Genomic DNA, 18,180 nt, shown 5'->3' on the forward strand with positions numbered 1-18,180 from the left:
CCTCAGCTGTCCCCCTCGCCTTCCTTGAAACGTCTAGGTGCTGTGTGGGAGGGGCACAGCGCCAAGGCTTCATTAGAGCTAATGAAGCTCAGCTCTGCGATGCCAGTGCAAGATAACAGTGCGCAGACAGCCTCCATTGCAGCCTGGGGCCTCCGCCCCCTCCTCCACCTCTCTTGGGGAGGAGCCCAGGGCCACACCTCCAGAAGAGGAAAGGGAGATGTATAAGAATCTTCCCAGGCCAGGCACGGTGGCTCACGCCTGTAATCCCAACACTCTGGAAGGCTGAGGCGGGCGGATCACCTGAGGTCAGGAGTTTGAGACCAGCCTGACCAACATGGTGAACGCCCATCTCTACTAAAAATACAAAAAAATTAGCCGGGCATGGTAGAGGGCGCCTGTAATCCCAACTACTCGGGAGGCAGAGGCAGGAGAATCTCTTGAACCCGGGAGAGGTTGCAGTGAGCCGAGATCGCGCCATTGCACCCCAGCCTGGGTGACAAAGCGAGACTCTGTCTCGAAAACAACAACAACAAAAAATTTTCCCCAGTACAGAGACTGCCGTGAGGCCAAGGAGAGATCGGGTTCCAGGGCAAGAAGTACAAACAGCATCAGATTCAGGGGCAAGGTTCTCCCTTGGGCTGCCAAAGGCTCCCCTGTGCATTGCTCAGTCCAAAAGCCTGGGGTGCCCCTTTCTACTTGGACCTTGGGAACTCACCAGCAGGAACCACTCCTTCCTCTCCCTCTTTTCATGGAATCACCGCAGGTCAGAGCTGAAGGGACTCTGGGCACTTCTCTACAACCCTCTTATGACAACTCAACAACCTGAGGCCCCTTCCTCCTCCCACTTGGCATCCATCCTCTCAAGCAATCCTCCTGTCTCAGCCTCCCGAGTAGCTGAGACTACAGGTGTGAGCCACCATAGTCCCTACAGTTCCAACCACACAGGGCTGGCTTCCTTCCACTCTTGCTGGTCCCTTCCTCTCTGCTCTATCCCCTTGGCCTGTCCCTTCTCTAGGCCTCAGTTTCCCCATGAGGCAAATGGAGAGACAGGGAAGGAGGGTGGCCTCTGATATTCCTCCAGCTGAAGCAAAGGAAGATGTCCCCTCTCTAGGTAGCTTTCCTCCTCCTTCTGTCCCTTTTCAGGAACAATACAGAGTTCCTCCACCTTGAGCATAAGGGAGACTCTATGGGGGAGGTGGGGGTGTCCCCTCCAGCCTCTCCTTCCAGCCTTCGGGGGCTCTCAGGAGCAGGAAAAGCTCTGGATTGCCCAGGTCCCCACCTCTCCCTCCTCCCAAGAGCTCTGAGTCTGGCGTCCACACCCGATTCTTTCCAAGCTCTCACACTTTTGGGGAAATTAAAAAGGAAGAAGCAGCTGTTGATACAGGAGCACAGAGCCAGACAGAAGTCAGACAGGAGACAGAAACACTCTCGGGCCAGAATGAACTTGGCCCCTGCCTAGGTGCACCCCCACTTGGGGCTAAGGCCCCTTGCGTGGTTGTCCTCCCACATGGCTCCCACGCGGTCTCCCAGCCCACCACATTCCTCCGGCCCACACACCTCCGACCAACCTCCACACCCCAAGAGGCCAAGGCCGGGTCTGTTTCTATCCCTCAGGCCTCGGCCCGTGGGTCTCAGTCATCCCCATGCCCCGCCCCATGCTGTCTCTCCTCCCAGGGATTCAGGCCGAGCTTTGAAAGGGTCACTTCAAAGAGGACCTGCCTTCCGAGGGCCTAGCCAGACCCAGGGCCAGCTCCTCGGCCAGATTCCCAGCGGTTGGGGACAAAGGCCCCACTGTTCCCCGACCCCCGGATGCCCCCAAATGCACTGGGCATAAGAAGTCTTTCTTTCCCCAGTTCCACTCCTTACGGGCCCGGGCTCCTTGCCACTGGGAGTAGCCCTGGCTCCTCCTCCAGGAGAAGCTGGGGGGTTGGCGGGACAGGGAATTACTAGTTTCCCCACTGCCACCACCATACACCCAAACCCCTTGGGCACCCAGGATGATGACAAAATCCAGCCAGGCGCGGTGGCTCACGCTTGTAATCCCAGCACTTCGGGAGGCCAAGGCAAGTGGATCACCTGAGGTCAGGAGTTCGAGACCAGCCTGGCCAACATGCCAGCCAACATGCCGAAACCTTGTCTCTAAAAAAATAAAAAAAATTAGCCAGGTGTAGTGGCACACCTGTAATCCCAGCAGCCCAGGAGACTGAGGCACGAGGATGATGACGCAACCCCGGGGCCAACCTCAGGACCAGTGGCCCAGGCTCCTCTCTGTCCCTCGGCCACCAAGCCCTTCCTGGGCCTAGAATACAATCCCACATTTTCCCACCTATCAGAACCATACCCACCCTTGCAGGCCTCCTCCAGGCAGCCTCTCAGGACTACCTATCCTCTGGGGAGCCTCACAGTCCAAACCATAGCAGCCAACCCCTGATGTTCCCAGAGGCTGGGGACATCTCTGCCTGCTCTCCTCAATGCCCCACAGTAGGAAGTAGGATTCACCTGCTCCTCTAATTTCCTATCATATAGTGCTGATCCCAAGGCAGGGCCCTTAAAGTTTCCTGTGCCAAGCCTTTGCTGAATTCTCTCTAGTGCACATCATTCTCCAGCCTGTGCTTGCCCAGACCTCATTGCACCTCCAGTGATGGGGGCCTCATTACCTCCAGAGGCAGGTCACTTTCTCTTTAGATTACTCTGACCATAAAGGTCAGTACTTTTTACTGAGGCAAAAGTGCATTGTTCTCATTTCTATCCATTGATTTTTTTAAATAATAGTTGCTACCAATAATTGAGATTACTAAATCTCAGCCACTTTACCAATACTACCTCATTTAGCCCTCTCTGTAATTTTGAGGGATTATTTCAGGGATAAGAAAACCAGCCAGGTGTGGTGGCTCACACCTGTAACCCCCGCACTTTGGGAGGCCAAAGTGGGAGGATTGCTTGAGTCCAGGAATTTTGAGACCAGTCTGGGCAACATGGCAAAACTCTGTCTCTATAAAAAATACAAAAATGGAAAAATTAGCTGGGCATGGTGGCATGCACCTGTAGTCTCAACTACTCAGGAGGCTGAGGAGGGAGGCTCACTTGATCCCAGGAGTTCAAGGCTGCAGTGTACCAAGCTCACACCACTGCACTTCAGCCTGAGCAACAGAACAAGACCCTGCCTCAAAAGAATAAAAGAAAACCGAGGCTAAAACAATGAAGTAATTTGTCCAAGGGCACACAGTGAACAAGGAGTACATCTAAAATTTGGACCTCAGCAGACTGAAGGCAGGCAGAGCTTTTTTGTTTGGTTTGGTTTGGTTTTTTGAGACAGGGTCTCATTATGTTGCCCAGGCTGGAGTGCAGTGGTGCAATCACAGCTCACTGCAGACTCGAACCCCCCAGCTCAAGTGATTTTCCCACTTCCACCACCCGAGTAGCTGGGACTACATGCCCAGCTAATTTTTTTTTTTTTAAGACTACATTTTGCTCTTGTCACTCAGGCTAGAATGCAATGGCGTGATCTTGGCTCACTGCAATCCCCTTCTCCCAGGTTCAAGCGATTCTCCTGCCTCAGGCTCCCAAGTAGCTGGGACTACAGGTGTGTGTCACTTCACCCAGCTAATTTTGTAATTTTAGTAGAGACAGTGTTTCACCATGTTGGCCAGGCTGGTCTCAAACTCCTGACCTCAGGTGATCCACCCGCCTTGGCCTCCCAAAGTGCTGGGATTACAGGTGTCAGCCACTGCTCCTGGCCCCAGCTAATTTTTAAATTTTTTCTGTAGGTATTGGGTCTCCTTGTGTCACCCAGGCTGGTCTCAAACTCCTGAGTCCAAGTGATCCTCCTACCTTGGCCTCCCAAAGTGCTGGGATTACAGGTGTGAGCCTCTGTGCCCAGCACCAACACCGTTTCTGTGAGAGGTGGAGAACTGATAGGTGGGACAGGCCCTGCCCCAAACCAGGCGGTCTAACCCTCTAACTTCAAAAAGACAGAATCTTCCACCACAAAGTGATGCATTGAGCTGAACATCTCAGGGCCAGAGAGATGAAAAATAAACAGGCCTCTTGATTCCAAACTTTAGTTTTTTTCCCACATGCTCTTTCCTTAGCACCGACCCCTCAGAACTCTGAGGGAACAAGAGACGGAGGGAGAGCCAAAGAGAAGCCGAACACTGGGGAAGCCCCTGGTGGCCCCTGCCATGCTTCGATGTGGGCGAGTGGACCTTCCCTTCCTCTCTAGGTTTGGCTCAGGCACTGTTGTGAGAAAACAAGGCTTGATACACCTCCAAGCCGCCTTCCCAAGGCTCCAGCACCCCCACTTCCAAAGGGTTAGGCTACAGGAGTCTGTGGTTTTTGCATACACACTGTCCCATTAGTCATGAATTAATTCTTTTTTTTTTTTTAATCTTTTAACTTTATGGCCAAGGTAATAGCATCATTCGTGAATTCAGTCATTTGGTCTACAAACATTCTCTGAGGACTTGCTGTGTGCCAGGCCCTGTGGACACCGAAACAAACATGACACCTCTGGGGCCCCTTGGAACAGGGTTAAGAACATGGCCAACTCTTCAGCTCTGCTACTTACTTGCTGTATGGCCTTAGGAAGCCATGGTATCTCTTTGTGTCCATTTCTTTTTCTTTTCTTTTCTTTCTTTCTTTCTTTCTTTCTTTTTTTTTTTTTTTTTTTTGAGATGGGGTTTCACTCTTGTCACCCAGGCTGGAGTGTAATGGCATGATCTCGGCTCACTGCAACCTCTGCTTCCCCAGTTCAGGCAATTCTCCTGTCTCAGCCTCCCATGTAGCTGGAAGTACAGGCACGAATCACCATGCCCAGCTAATTTTTTGTGTTTTTAGTAGAGACGGGGTTTCACCAAGTTGGCCAGGCTGATCTCAAACTCCTGACCTCAGGTGATCTGCCCGCCTCGGCCTCCCAAAGTGCTGGGATTACAGGTGTGAGCCACTGTACCCGGCCTGTGTCAGTTTCTTAATCTGTCAAGTGGGGTGATGGTAATATACCAACATAGTGGTAAGCACTATGGAAGAAGTTGCTATTATCATTTTTCTCGGCCTCAAATAACTCCTACCTGGTAGGGTAGACGGATATGAGATGGACCATCACAGTGTCAGGGGTAGAGCTGGGCATGGGGCGCCCTGGGAGGCCACAGGCGGGGCTGTTCCCTGGTTTGTACTTCACAAACATTTATGGAGAACTGCTCTGTGCCAGGCTCTGTGCTGGCCACTGGGGACACAGAGATGAACAGGATACATTGTCCACTCATCCCTGCTCCTCCCTGCCCTCCCCTCTCCCTCTTGGAGCCCAGTCCATGAACCCTGCACTGAGGGGGGCCACGAAGGACAGAACCAACCACAGAGGGAAAGGCATGGCCTGGGAGCTGGGAGTCAGAAGATGGGTCCTTGTCTGCCGAGGCTGAGGGACCTTGGGCACTCCCCAGTCTGTTTCCCCACTGTAGCGTAAGAGAGTTGGACACGACCACCCCTTTGGTCCTCACCCACTCTGACAGGTGGTAAATACACCCCAACCCAAAAGGGCTTTAAAATCTCCCCAAAGTCCAGCCCCAAGGCCATCTCAGCCTGATGTCCCACTGAGGCAGTGGGGGAGGAGACACCCGCCTGGCACAGATTGGTACTGCCCTGCTGACAAACTGGCACAATTTCACAAGAAACAGGGGGGCCTGGATCTGAAGGCGGGTTGTTTGAAGGGGGTGGAGGGTGCTAGGGGAAAGGCAGCACCAGCTCCCACAGGCCCTATTCATGTCTCTCTCCCGAGATGGTGAGAGCAGGATCATTAAAACCAGGCTTTGTCCAAATCCCTGACCAAGCCAATATCTCACCTTTGAACCCCTGCAGCCAACAGAGCAGGGCTTCATGCCCCTTTGGAAGGAAAACACCAGTGAACTGAGCCCTGGCCCAGTGCTATGGGCTAGCATGGGGCAGGGTGGGAAAGATTGGAGGAGTAAAGAAATAGAACAAAAGACAAGCAACTAAGCTGCAATCCAGCCAGAAGCTGACCTTGATCTTGGGCTGTGTACAAAATGGACACGGATTTGGGGTGGGAGTGACAGCGGGACAGAGCAGGTCCTGAGAAGCCAGATAGTGAGGGTGAGAGCCAGACTCTAGAGCCAGACTGCCACATTCCTACCCTGGCTCCACAGTGCACTGGGGGTGTGATTTGGGCTGCAATATTGGCTGTCTGTGCCTCAGTGTCCTCAACTGTAAAATGGGGATAATAATGGTATCTACCTCTTAGTGGTATTGTGAGGATCAAATGAGGTAGTTTTTATAAATACTGGCCAGGAGTTTTTGCTGTCTGTGTATTAACTATGAGCTATACTGTGAAAGCAACTCCCCTTCCTTAAAAACACATTTTTTGTTTCCAGGCACCAGTGCTCATTTGAATATATTTGCTGGAATATTTGATACCTCCAATGACCATCTCCAGTTTTCTACACTGGAATCCAACTTCACAAGAATCCACTTGACCCACTATACTGGAGGAAACTTCCCTGCGTGGCTAGCCTGGGATGCTGTGGGTCACAAGCCCCTCCCTAGAAGTTCTCCTGAGTATCTAACTGCAGTCCCTCACACTGTAACTTCTTCCACGCTGCTGCTTTGTAGTCTCTCTTTTAACCTTACACATCAAGAAGTCCTTCTGAGTATCCCTGCAATGTAGGATGAAGCAATCCACTACCCACTCCTGCACTGCTCTCCTCAGAACCAGCACCCTCCCTCACCCCCACTCCCATCCATGCCAAGAATGCTGCACTTCTTCCCCGTGAGCCAGGGTCAGCCTGAGGAGAGGGGCACAAGCACAGGGCCTCTTCCCCCCACCCAGTCCTTCTCTGCTTGGGCTGGGATCCACACAAGCCTGACCTATTCCCGTAGTCAGACACCTTCCTAACAGCTTTCCTCCCCAAGCTTCATCTTGTGCCCTGACTACCCTCAAGTGTCCTGGGTTCTTGCCTGGGCACTGTCACTACATAGGCTCAGACCCTCTCTGTGAAATGGGACACCAACACCTACCCTGCCCACTCCCATTCTTCCTGTTTATTATTATTGAGGCCTTTGAATCCAGTACTGAATGTAGAGGATTTACTGCTCCCATGGTTCCCAAGAAGAGGTCAGGTCCTCAGATGCAGGATCTTGGAATTCCCAGCCACCTTGGGGTGGACCCAACCACACTGTGGGCAAGTGGAAGAAGCCGCTGGGGCCGGGGGCCTTTGGGCTGCCTTTGGAGGCGAAATGACTGGTTATATAATCGAGATTCAAATCGCATGCCAATGAGCACATGGCAGTGAGAGCCGTCACTTTGGGGAATGGGTTCTGTTGCCCTGGCAGAGGGGAGAACCACATGGGATCAAAAGCCACTCACCCCCAGCTAGGCCGCAGGGTTGGGGTGGAGACAGAGAGGGGTGCAGGGGATAGAGATGAAGTATGTGTTGCTGGTGGGGGATTGAATCCAAGGGACTCATGCTTAATGACCTCCACCCCCACCCCCCGTCCATCCTGAATTTCAAGTTCATAATTAGGAAACATACTTTGGCTGAAGGGAGTCGGGGAGAGATGCAGATTGAGGGAGAACTGAACACCCATCCAGCAACCAAGGAACACACCAGTCTCCAAAAGAGTTGCAAGCACCAGATCCCACCTTCAACACTGCCGGGAAAGCTGGGAGGAGGGTCCCCAAGTCTTTCAGCCCTGTCTAAAGAGGAACAGGCCTCAGCCCAGGCCTTGACCTCAACCTGGACCCCGGGGAATTTCTTTTCCGAGCTCAGGGAAACTGTTGGCCTGACAGTGTTCAACCCTTCAACTTAGGAGCAGGGAGGCCTGCTGGGGTGCTCCTGCAGGGCGGGCAGCCAGGCTCAGAGGTAAGGGAATGGCCCTGATGGGGGGATGGGGCCGGGAGGCCCCTGCTGGCCCCTCCCCAGCCTCAGCAGCTGGCAGATGAAAGAACCCAGGCAGAGCAGCCCAGCGCTGAGTAATGCCCCTGGCACCCTGCGCTCTGACCCACCCACAGCCGGTCGGAGAGGGCAGAGGGGAGGGCAGCCTCGCCGGCAGAGCCCGGGGTCCTGGGCCTGTGTCTAGAACTTCCCCAGGATCCAGGAGGGCGGCGGAACCGCGCCTGGCAACCCGTCCCGCAGTCCGACCCGGCAGGGGGCGAGTGTGGCGCGGGGAGGGGGTGTCCGGACGCCTTAGTGGAGGACGTCCCGCTCCGGGAACCCCCTCCCCCACCCCTCTCCCTCCAGCTGTGCCGGGGCCTCGCCAACGGAAAACGAAAACTCGGGCAGAGGAAACGGCGGCAGGCGCCCCGCCTGAAAAACCCGAACAAAAGCCGCGGGCCTCCCGCCCCCGCTGCCCAGCCGCTGGGGGCCTGGCACCGCCACCTGGGTCTGTGCCCCCTGTCCTGACAGCCCCGTGCCCGTCCCGACCCCTTGCCTGCTTCCGTCCTTCCCACCCCTCTACCCCGGACAGCTCTTGCTCGGGCCCCCTCCCGGGCCTGCCACCAGCTGAAGCTCCCCGCAGCGGTGCCCGCGGTGCCCGCGCCCACCGTGCGCCCCAGGCTGTGCAGGGCCAGCGGGGTCGCAGCGACCCTGGCCTGGCAGCCCGCTCCCCAGCAGCTACCGGCCCCGCCCACTTCCCTGGCCCAGCACCCTCACCTGGGGGGGCCGGGGCTCCGGGCGGGGCGGGATCCCGACCAGGCAGAAGGCGACTCCATTCATCGGGTGGCAGCGGCGGCTCTGCGGCCGGGGCACGGCTGGGGGCGCCGGCAGGGACTCGGGAGGGGCGGGGCCGGGGGCGGGGCCGAGCGCGGTGTGGGCCACCCCGGGGTCCGCCCCCTCGCCCCTCCCCCTTCCCACCACCCACCCCGCGCTCCCTTCGGGGTGCCCCGGCGGCCTCGCTCAAGGGCCACAGACCTGCAACCGGGCTGAGGCAGAGGCGAGCGCTGCCTGAGAGCTGGACGCCAGAGCCCAGCCTGGGGAAGAGAGGCGGTCTCCAGGAGACGCTTGCCCGGCCTCTAAGGGACCGGCCCAGATAGAGGGCCGTCCAGGCCCAGGAAAGAGGACAAGGGCACCGAACCCAGAACTAGCACGGGGACAGGGAGGGAGGGAGAGGGAAGCAAAGAGAAACAGCCAGCCAAAGATGGTCAGAAACAGAGATCCAGAGACCCAGAAAGCATGAGAAAGGCAGAGACAAGATAGAGACAGCGCAGAGAGAGGCAGAGAAAGTCAGAAACAAAGATGAGGAGACCCAGGATCAGAAAGGGGGGAAGACAGAAAAAGGCTTAGAGGCCTCCTTCCCTTTAGAGACCCCTAGACATTGAGACACAAGGGAAGATTTAGTGCAGGGGGTGGGGAGACGGGGTGCCCCTCAGTGTAGGGTAAGCCCCTCCCAGCCAGAGTCTCAGCCCAGGATCCCAGAGAGGAGGGGGAGTCGAGCATAGAAGAGAGGCTGGCAGGTGCCCCAGCCCTTCGGACCCCCACCCAGCCAGTCCTGGGGCTCAGGCCATGGGGCAGCCCACAGTCCTGCTCTGCAGTGAACAGCAGTGACAGCAGAGGCTCCCAGTCACCAGCACCCCACAGCCACCCTTCCTGGCTTCACTCTGAGCTGGGCCTAAAGAGATGCCCTGGTCCTGAGCCAGCTTCTTTCCTTGTCCCCCAGAAGGACCCCCTCCAGCCCATCCCCTGACAGTCCAGGGAGGGACAGTCCTTCTGTCTTTCTTTTCCTTTTTTTTTTTTTTTTTCGGCAGGGTCTCACTCTGTCACCCATGCTGGAGTACAGTGGCACAATCTAGGCTCACTGGAACCTCTGCCCCCAGGTTCAAGTGATCCTCCCACCTCAGCCTCCTTGAGTAGCTGGGACTACAGGCCCATGCCACACCGCCCACCTAACTTTTGTATTTTGGTAGAGATGAGGTTTCACCAGGATGGCCAGGCTGGTCTCAAACTCCTGACCTCAAGTGATATTCGCCTGCCTCAGCCTCCCAAAGTGCTGGGATTATAGGCGTGAGCCACCATGCCTGGCCTTGTCCTTCATTATTAGAAAATAGCTAGAAAATTCCTTCTACTATCTAACTCCCATTCTTCCTGCTTCTTACTTCCTCCAGCTTATGCTTACCTCTTTCCCATGACTTTTTCAGTTTAAGGGGCTTCCATATTCCTTTTCCCAGATTATGTAGAAAAGAAGGCGGAGGATAAAATAGGACTTGGAGAGAGGAGGCAGTGAAAGCGGGAAGGCCAGCTCTGCCTGCTGGAGTCACCACCTTCCTTGGGCAAGGAGACCCCTGAGAGCCGAGCAGCCCCAAGACCTCCACCCCTTTAACCTTGATCAGGGTTGGGAACTCAGGTCTTAGAGGGGTTGGGGTGCCCCAGACAACAATTAGGCCATCCCTACTCCTGTGAACCTGAGGAATGAGATACTGACTGGGGTTTAGCTCATATGCTTCATTTAATGTATTTTAAATCCCCTGGCAGTCAAGAGAAAGGGATTCTGTTTCATAATAATGGAGGGGCAGTTAAATGACTCCTCTCCCTTCCTCATCCCTTTTTATCAAGGTCATGTGCAGCCAGAATTAGCCTCCTCCACTTCTGGAAAGTCCTTCCTGCTGTCTAACTGTAATCTGTCATACTGCCTGGATTTTTTTTTTTTTTTTTTTTTTTTTTTGAGACGGAGTTTCACTCTTTTTGCCCAGGCTGGAGTGCAATGGTGCCATCTTGGCTCACTGCAACCTCTGCTTCCCAGATTCAAGCTATTCTTCTGCCTCAGCCTCCCAAGTAGCTGGGATTACAGGCGCCTACCACCACACCTGGCTAATTTTTTAATTTTTTGTATTTTTAGTAGAGACAGGGTTTCACCATGTTGGCCAGGACGGTCTCGATCTCTTGACCTCGTAATCCACCCTCCTCGGCCTCCTAAAGTGCTGGGATTACAGGCATGAGCCACCGTGCCTGGCCTACTGCTTGGATTTTCTTGCTTAACTTTCCACCAGGTCCCTGTTCCTGCCTCTTTCTGCCCTGTAGCTCCAATGGTCCAATGCTTGTTGCCACCTTGGCTCAGAGGTCCTTTCCTCCCAGGATAAAGGGTTATCTCTGTGAGGGAGAAAGGTTGGCATCTGAAATCAGACTGAACTGAGGCCATGGGGGAGGAGGGAGGGTGGTGGCCGTGGGGTGCCCCTGGCTCACTTTTTCCAGAGCCTGATGCCCTCAGACCCCACAGGAGGGGGTGAGAGGAAATGAGCTCACACTGACCGGCAGGCGAATTCCTCCCTCCACAATGCACTGCACAGCCTCCCCCACCCACTCCCACTTCCCAGAAAGTGTGGCTCTCTCCCCACCCTGCCGCCCTTCCCACCTCTTCCTGCACCTTGACCTGCACCCCCACCCTGTCCCAGCCCACCTCATCTATCTTCTCTAGCTGCTCTTCCTCCTCACCTTCCTCTCCATCCGGGCTCCCCTTCCTCTCTCGACACTCTGGGTCTCACTCCATGGATCCTGCCATCCGCCCCAGCACCCACTGTATTCCTGTACCCTATTTTTTTGGGGTTTGGAGCCATAGAGCCCAACATGGGGAGAGTCTCCCTGGTTGAGGACCCTCCTCATACTCCCCCTCTTTCCAAACTCCTTCCCCAGCCCAATCACCATCCTTCATTCACAAGGTCTACTATGTGAGGGGGTAGAGGAGAGGAGGGGGTGGGGTAGGTTGGCCCTGGGAATACAGAGGTGAGGCCTAGATCCTTCCCTTGAGGGGCCTGGATCTCTTCCAATTGTGACTCTATAAAGAACTCCCGGCACAGGAGCACATTCAGCTGGAGAAGCAGAGGAGGCTTCCCCAGGAGGTGCCTTGAGCTTCTTGGGCTTCCTGGATGGGGCAGGGGAGAGTGGGAATAGGGAAAAAGGCACTCCAGGGAGAGTGATGCTCAGGGCGAACCAGGGAGGCAGGAGAGAGAGCAGGCTCCGGCATCGGCATCGTGGCTGGAGCCAAGTGGAGGGTGCCTATGGGCAGGAAGCATGGAGGGATGAGGAAGGAAACACAGGCGGGGGTGTGATGCTGGAGGGGCTGCCCAGAGGCGCTTCCGTGCTAGCCTGGTTTGGGGCAGGGAGCTGAAGCAGCGATGTGCCATGGCCACCGTGGCACATAACGGGAACAGGAATGGAGGGCGGCAAGCAAAGTGATTCTGGGAGAAAGGTACCAAAGCAAGGGGCAGGGGCAACAAACAACAGAGGCTCTAGGATTTGGTGAGCAGGAGGAAGGAAATGGAAGAGTGCAGGGCAAGGCCAAGGCCTGGAATATCAGGTTGTCTAGGGTGTTCACAGAGAGAGGGGACAAGCCAGGCACGAAGTCCTTTGTATGTGAGATCCCAGTTAAGCCTCACAAAGGCCTGTGAAATAGATCTCAATCCTCATTCTATGGATAAGGAAAATGAGGCCCAGAGAACTCAAGTATCTTACCCAAGGCCACACAGGATTTGAACCCAGGCATTTGGGCTCCAGGGTCTATACACTTAACCCGCAGGCTGTGAGGCTGGTGGAATGGTGACAGGCTGCTTAAACCGTGGGTCCATCTTCTGAAAGAGAGGCTTGAGCTAGAGACTCTGGTAGTCCCTGAGACCAGGGGTGTGGTTCAGATTCTCCAGGGAGAGTGAAGAGTGAGAGGAACCCTGGCTTGGGGGTAGGCAGAGAAGGAGGCAACAAGGACTGGGAGGAAGCAGGCAGCCAGAGAAGGTGGCACTGTGTGGGGCAGAGATAACAGCCTCGGGGGCCAGTGGGTGTGGGGGTCAGACTGTGCAGGGAGGAGGGGCCCCAGGGAGGAGGTAGTCGAATCTGCCCACTGAGCATTAACAGGAAGGGACAGGCGACAGGCGGGCAGCACAGGTGGGTGTGGACAAGGCAGGTGTCTGTTTGGGTGGGGAAGACTTCAGCAGGCTGTTGGGTTGAGGAGCAGGTGCCAAGGAGAGACAGCCGGAGGGGACGCAAGGAGGGCGTGATGAGCGGACTGGAGGAAAAAGTATCTGGAGGGTGGGGCTCCAGAGGAGGAACCCAGGTTTATGATGTCCTCAAAGGAGCAGTGAATCAAGAATCTGAAGACCTGGGTTCAAATTCGTGCTGCACCCTCCCTGCCCCCCAGCCCCCAGTAGCTGTATGACTTTTGAGAACAAGTACATTCTCAGAACCTCAGTTTCACCCTCTGTAAGATGAAAACGATAAGGCCTTCTCGGCCTGCCTCTGACTTGAGGCTCACATTTGACAAAGAATCTGAAAAACTGTGAGCTGAAAAGGAAAAACCATAATGTATGAAAGGTGGGTTATGGGGCACGGGCACCTACACCTGGCCCCAGCTCAGGCCCTTCCACCAAAGGAGAAAGAGCATCCCCTGGTGGAGAAGGATGGCAGGGCAGGACTAAAGGGGACAGCGGTTCTTGCACTTTTATGGCTTCAGCCCCCAGGTCCTCTACTTGTCCCCCACAGGCAACACCCCCACCACAGTTTGTATCTCCAAAGCGAGAGATTAATCAAGTCAAGACATTTATTGGCCAGGCACGGTGGCTCACATCTGTAATCCCAGCACTCTGGGAGGCTGAGGAGGGCAGATCACTTGAGGTCAGGAGTTCGAGACCAGCCTGGCCAACATGGTGAAATCCCATCTCTACTAAAAATACAAAAACTTAGCCGGGCGTGGTGGTGTGCGCCTGTAATCCCAGCTACTCAGGAGGCTGAGGCAGGAGAATCGCTTGAACTGGGGAGATGGAGGTTACAGTGAGCTGCGATCATGCCACTGCACTCTTGCCTGGGCGATAGAATGAGACTCTGTTTCAAAAAAAAACAAAAAGCAAAACAAAAAATTAGCCAGGCATGGTGGCACGTGCCTGTAGTCTCAGCTACTTGGGAGGCTGAAGCAGGAGAATCGCTTGAACCCAGGAGTCAGAGGCTGCAGTGAGCCGAGATCATGCCGCGGCACTCTAGCCTGGGTGACAGAGCAGAACATCGTCTCAAAAAAAAAAAAAATTATTGAGCACCTAGTACATGCAAACTGCTGTGTTGGGTGGTAGGGAGGAAACCGTCCCCATATTCCACGGAGGGCAACAAACACAGCAAAGGGTGCCTGGGATGGTGCTGAGATCGTGGTGCAAGCACAATGTTGAGCAAAACAAGAAGGAGCCTCCAGTGACTAGGGGAGGAAGAAGGGGTCTTGGGAGGCAGGCAGGGTTTGTCCCAGACCTCAAAGCCCTCTACTAGCAAATGTCAGAGAAAGGAGGGAGAGGGTGGGGCACAGGCGCTGGCCACAGCCCCAGACATCCCATAGAGTGAACCTCACTGAGCATATTTAATGATGGAGGGTGGGGCAATGGTCCACTCAAGATGATGCCAGTTCCCACTCATCCCTGGTGTCAGGTCTCCCAGGAATCCTGTGAGAAGAATCCCACCTGAACACCCCTTGGGGAGGGAGGCTGAAGACCCATGGCCAGGCTGGGGCCAAAGAGCTCTGGTAATCTGCCAAGCAGCTGGGGCCTACGCAGAAAACCTCTGGACAGCTGGCTACGGCGGGAGCGAGAGGCTGCATCTTGTCTGAGCTGGCAGCAGGGTAAGCTGGCAGCAGGGTAAGCAAGCCACACCCAGCGAGGCCCCATGTCAGGTCAGGAGGTGGCCGACAGAAAATCCACCCCTGCCACTCCGAACTGGCCATCTTTAGGGAAACTACGTTTGGGAAACCCAGCCCAGCAGGCTTTTCACTGTGTGACACCCTGTCAGGGAAGGCCGGTGGCACGGACCGTGTGTATGAGTGAGTGTGCACGAGGCTCAAAGATGCCTTACAAAAACCATGCCGTCACTCAGCAGGGGCTTGCAAACACCAAGATGGAGAGGAAAGGAATTAAAATACGTTGAGCACCCACTATGTGCCAAGCTCTTTATAAACATTATTTCATTTAGTCCCCATGACAACACTGTAAGGTGGGTATTATTAGCCCTGCTATGTAAATGAGGAAACAGACACAGAGAGGCTAAGTAGCTTGTTCAAGATCTCCCAGCTAGGATTCAGGATTCTAGCCGAAGTCTGATGTTGCTCTTTCTATCGAATGATCCCTCTGGGAGGGGTCAGGCCAGGGAGTTCATTCCAGCTCAGGATGCTAAATTCTACAGTTCTACATAGGGCTTTTCAATTCTTCCTGCTTCTGTTCCAGGCTCCCAGCCCCTGCCCAGCCCCACCTGGTCCCCACACATCACTGCACATGGGACCCATCCTCCTCCCTGTCTCCATTTTGCCCTTCTGGAAGGGAAGAAGGAGAGGAGCAAAGAGGAAAGAAGGGGAACATAGAGGAAGGGAAGAGAGAGGAAGCGAAGGGGAAGGGATTAGAGAGGAGGCTCCCACCTCCCCGTCGAAGCTCTGGAAATCCCCCTGCAGCTGCTCCCCTCTCCTCTGTCTGGCCCTGAGCCAGCCCTGGGTGGGAGTGTTGGGAGTCAGATGAGGAGAAAAGAGGGGCGGGACTGACCACAGTGGGGCAAGCCCCTCAGTCCTGGCACTCACCCCACCCAGCAGTTCCAGCCCCCGTGAGAGATTCCAGGCATGCTCCCCTTTAAGGAAGCCCTCCATGCCAAAATCCACACATACCAAACAGACACATCGGCGGCTCACGCACTATAAAAGGATTCTTTGCTTTACAAGAGGGCTCAGCACATGGGAAACTTAAAATAGGAGCTTCCCCTGGTGCAATGAAAGAAGCTCTGATTTCAGACGCACTCCATACACACCACGCTTCCGGTGCATCCAGAAAGCCGGGCGTTAACCACATCAGCCTAAGCACCTCGGAGAGTGTGCCGATCATCAGAGTCCATGTCTGTGGGGAGGGACCTCACAGTCCAGGGGACAGGCTGAGCTGCTGTGCTTGGCAGAGGTGTCCTAGGACATCCAGAAAGGACCAAGAAGCCACCACTTGGCATAGCTGGCAGAGATTTCACAGCAGCCCAGACAGGATGAATGTCCAAGGCTTCCCAATGATTCTGTAATGGAGCCAAGGGCAGAAGCCCAATGTCCTGACTCCCCTTGATGTTTCTCCTCCCAGGGGAGGGTACAGGGGAGCAGGCTGTGGTCTGTCCTCTGGGAAAGGGGAAGCGGCTGATCCCTAGAACAGTTACGGAGGGCTGATGAAGGCCAATGATGGGCAGATGGGCTACTTGGAGGAACAACTCAGGCTGAGCTGCAGGCCCAGTGAGATGCATTTAGGATTCTCTAGACACCAAGTAGTAGTGGCCCCTAGCCCTGCCCCTCTTTTTAAAAAAAATCCAGGTGAAATTCACGTAACGTAAAATTAGCCATTTTACAGTGAGCAATTCAGTGGCATTTACTACTCTTCCCTCCCTCCCCGCCCTACCACTATTTTTGTGTTCAGTCAGTAATGACAATAGCAGCCAGGCCTGGTGCTCTGGGGAGCTGCCATTGGCCATTTAAATTAATGCCCAAGATGCCAAACAGGCCTGGAAACTGGACCAGCCACAGCCCCGCCCCAGACTCACACCCAGCCCAGGGAGGATGCCCAGAGCACTTTATGCCTCCCAGTGCCCCTCTCCAACCCCCCAGAACTTAGGGTCACCCCTTCCACAGACTCCACCTCCCCCAACTCCTCACCCTCCACTCCTCCTCACCCCTCTCCTCACCACCATCACAGGCCACCCACAAGCCCTCTGCCAGAGTGATAGGGGGCCTGTGCTCAGCCTGGAGGGGAGGGTCTCAGAGCCAGGGCCCCCAGCCACTGCTTTAGGCAGAACAGCCCCAAAGAGCTTGGGCCAGGAAAAGAAGGGAGTTAGGACGGCTGAGCACTGAAAGGTGTGTCCCAAATAGAAAACCTATCCCGCCTCTCCAGACCCCACCTGAGACCTCACCCCAAGTGGGGGTTGGGAAGGGAGTAAGGCAACCCCTGGAGCAGCCCCCTCGCTCTGCCCCCCATCAGGCTGCTGGCTTCTCTTAGATCAGGGGGCTGCAAGTCAGGATACAGCCCCTTGCTCACTGAAGGGGACTGGTCCAGCCTGTCTGGGATTTGCTGAGCTCCGTGCAGGGAATGAGAATTCTGAACAGAGGGGGTCTTCATCCCCGCCCACTGAGCCCAGCCCACACTCAGTGTATTCTGATGGAGCCTGTGTGAAAGGAAGGCAGCACCCCCCTCCCAAAACCGGGCTGGGGCTGCAGCTCTGCCTTTGGGGTGCATTTGGAGAAAGCCTCTTAGCCCACCCCATCTTTTCACTGACATGAAATGGTGGCAGCAGCTGCTGCAGCTGCTGTGACTGGGAAAGGAGGGGAGCCGGGCTGGAAGAAACCCCTTGATGTGTAGGGGGAGGGGACCGGCGTATCTTGAGGTCCCACCAGGAGGGACTGGGGGTCAACGAACCAGTAGTCATATGGCACAGAGCCCACCCACTCCTTCATTCTGCAGAGTCTGTAGCCTCCTTGGACCTGGGTTCAGGGAGCAGGGGCTGTACCCTTACCAAGTGGGGATGGGGGTTTCTCCGTGTGGGTGATCTCTTTCTGGAAAGGGGGTGGGGAGAGAGGTGCCCTCTGCACACGCCTCCCTGGGTGTCAGTGATAGGCGAGTACTCGTGTGTGTGTGTGTGTGAGCTCTGTGTCACATCAGTCCCATCCCTCCCCCAGAGCCCCCGCTCCGCCCGGAGCTCCAATGCCCCAACCCCTCCCTCGGTGGCGGCCCTCGGCGCTCGGCGCGCCCACCTCGCCGGGTCACAACGCCCGCAGCTCTCTCTCCCCTCTCGGCCGCGCACCCACGCCCGGCGCCCGCTCACCTGCTCCATGCTGGGCCCTGCTATGCCGTCCTCGCCGCGCCGGCCCCGGGGGGCGCAGGGGGAGGCGGCCCCTCCATGCGCCCTGTCCGGGCAGCTGCACCCGGCGACCGCCAAGCGCAAGTAGCGGCTGGTGTCAGCGCTCGAGCCCCCTCCCCGCCCCGCCCCGCCCCGCCGGCCCCGCCCCTCCGCCCGCCCCCTCCCCTCCTCACCCCGCCCGGCCCGTGGCAGCACCGCGCACCGGCGAGCACACGCGCTCACACGCAACCGCACAATCGCACGCACGCACGTGGGGGCACACACACAACGCGCACCCGACCCTCGCACATCCCTGGCTAGCCCGCTCCGGCACCCCTGTTCTGCCCGTCCTGGGGGCGCTGCTAGGGGAGAGGAGACCCCTGCA

At 55.9% G+C, this 18,180-nt stretch overlaps 1 protein-coding gene across 4 annotated transcripts in view; it reads right to left on the reverse strand.

Annotated features, from left to right (window-relative positions):
• The window catches only part of ARHGAP23 (Rho GTPase activating protein 23), a 94,267-nt gene extending 76,337 nt beyond the window's left edge, over positions 1-17,930 (reverse strand). For 2 of the 4 annotated variants that reach the window (XM_034941999.3, XM_057300369.2), the window contains exon 1: positions 8,658-8,810. In XM_034941999.3, the coding sequence (XP_034797890.2) occupies positions 8,658-8,720 (63 nt within the window). In that variant the 5' untranslated portion in view covers positions 8,721-8,810. Of the gene's footprint in view, positions 1-4,567; positions 7,507-8,657; positions 8,811-17,780 lie in introns of those variants that run through there. The other 2 variants (XM_034942000.3, XM_055102180.2) reach the window with 2 other exon arrangements.
• Positions 17,931-18,180: the final 250 nt, after the last annotated feature.

The sequence above is a fragment of the Pan paniscus genome, chromosome 19 (genome assembly GCF_029289425.2).
Source record: "Pan paniscus chromosome 19, NHGRI_mPanPan1-v2.0_pri, whole genome shotgun sequence".
NCBI lineage: Eukaryota > Metazoa > Chordata > Mammalia > Primates > Hominidae > Pan > Pan paniscus.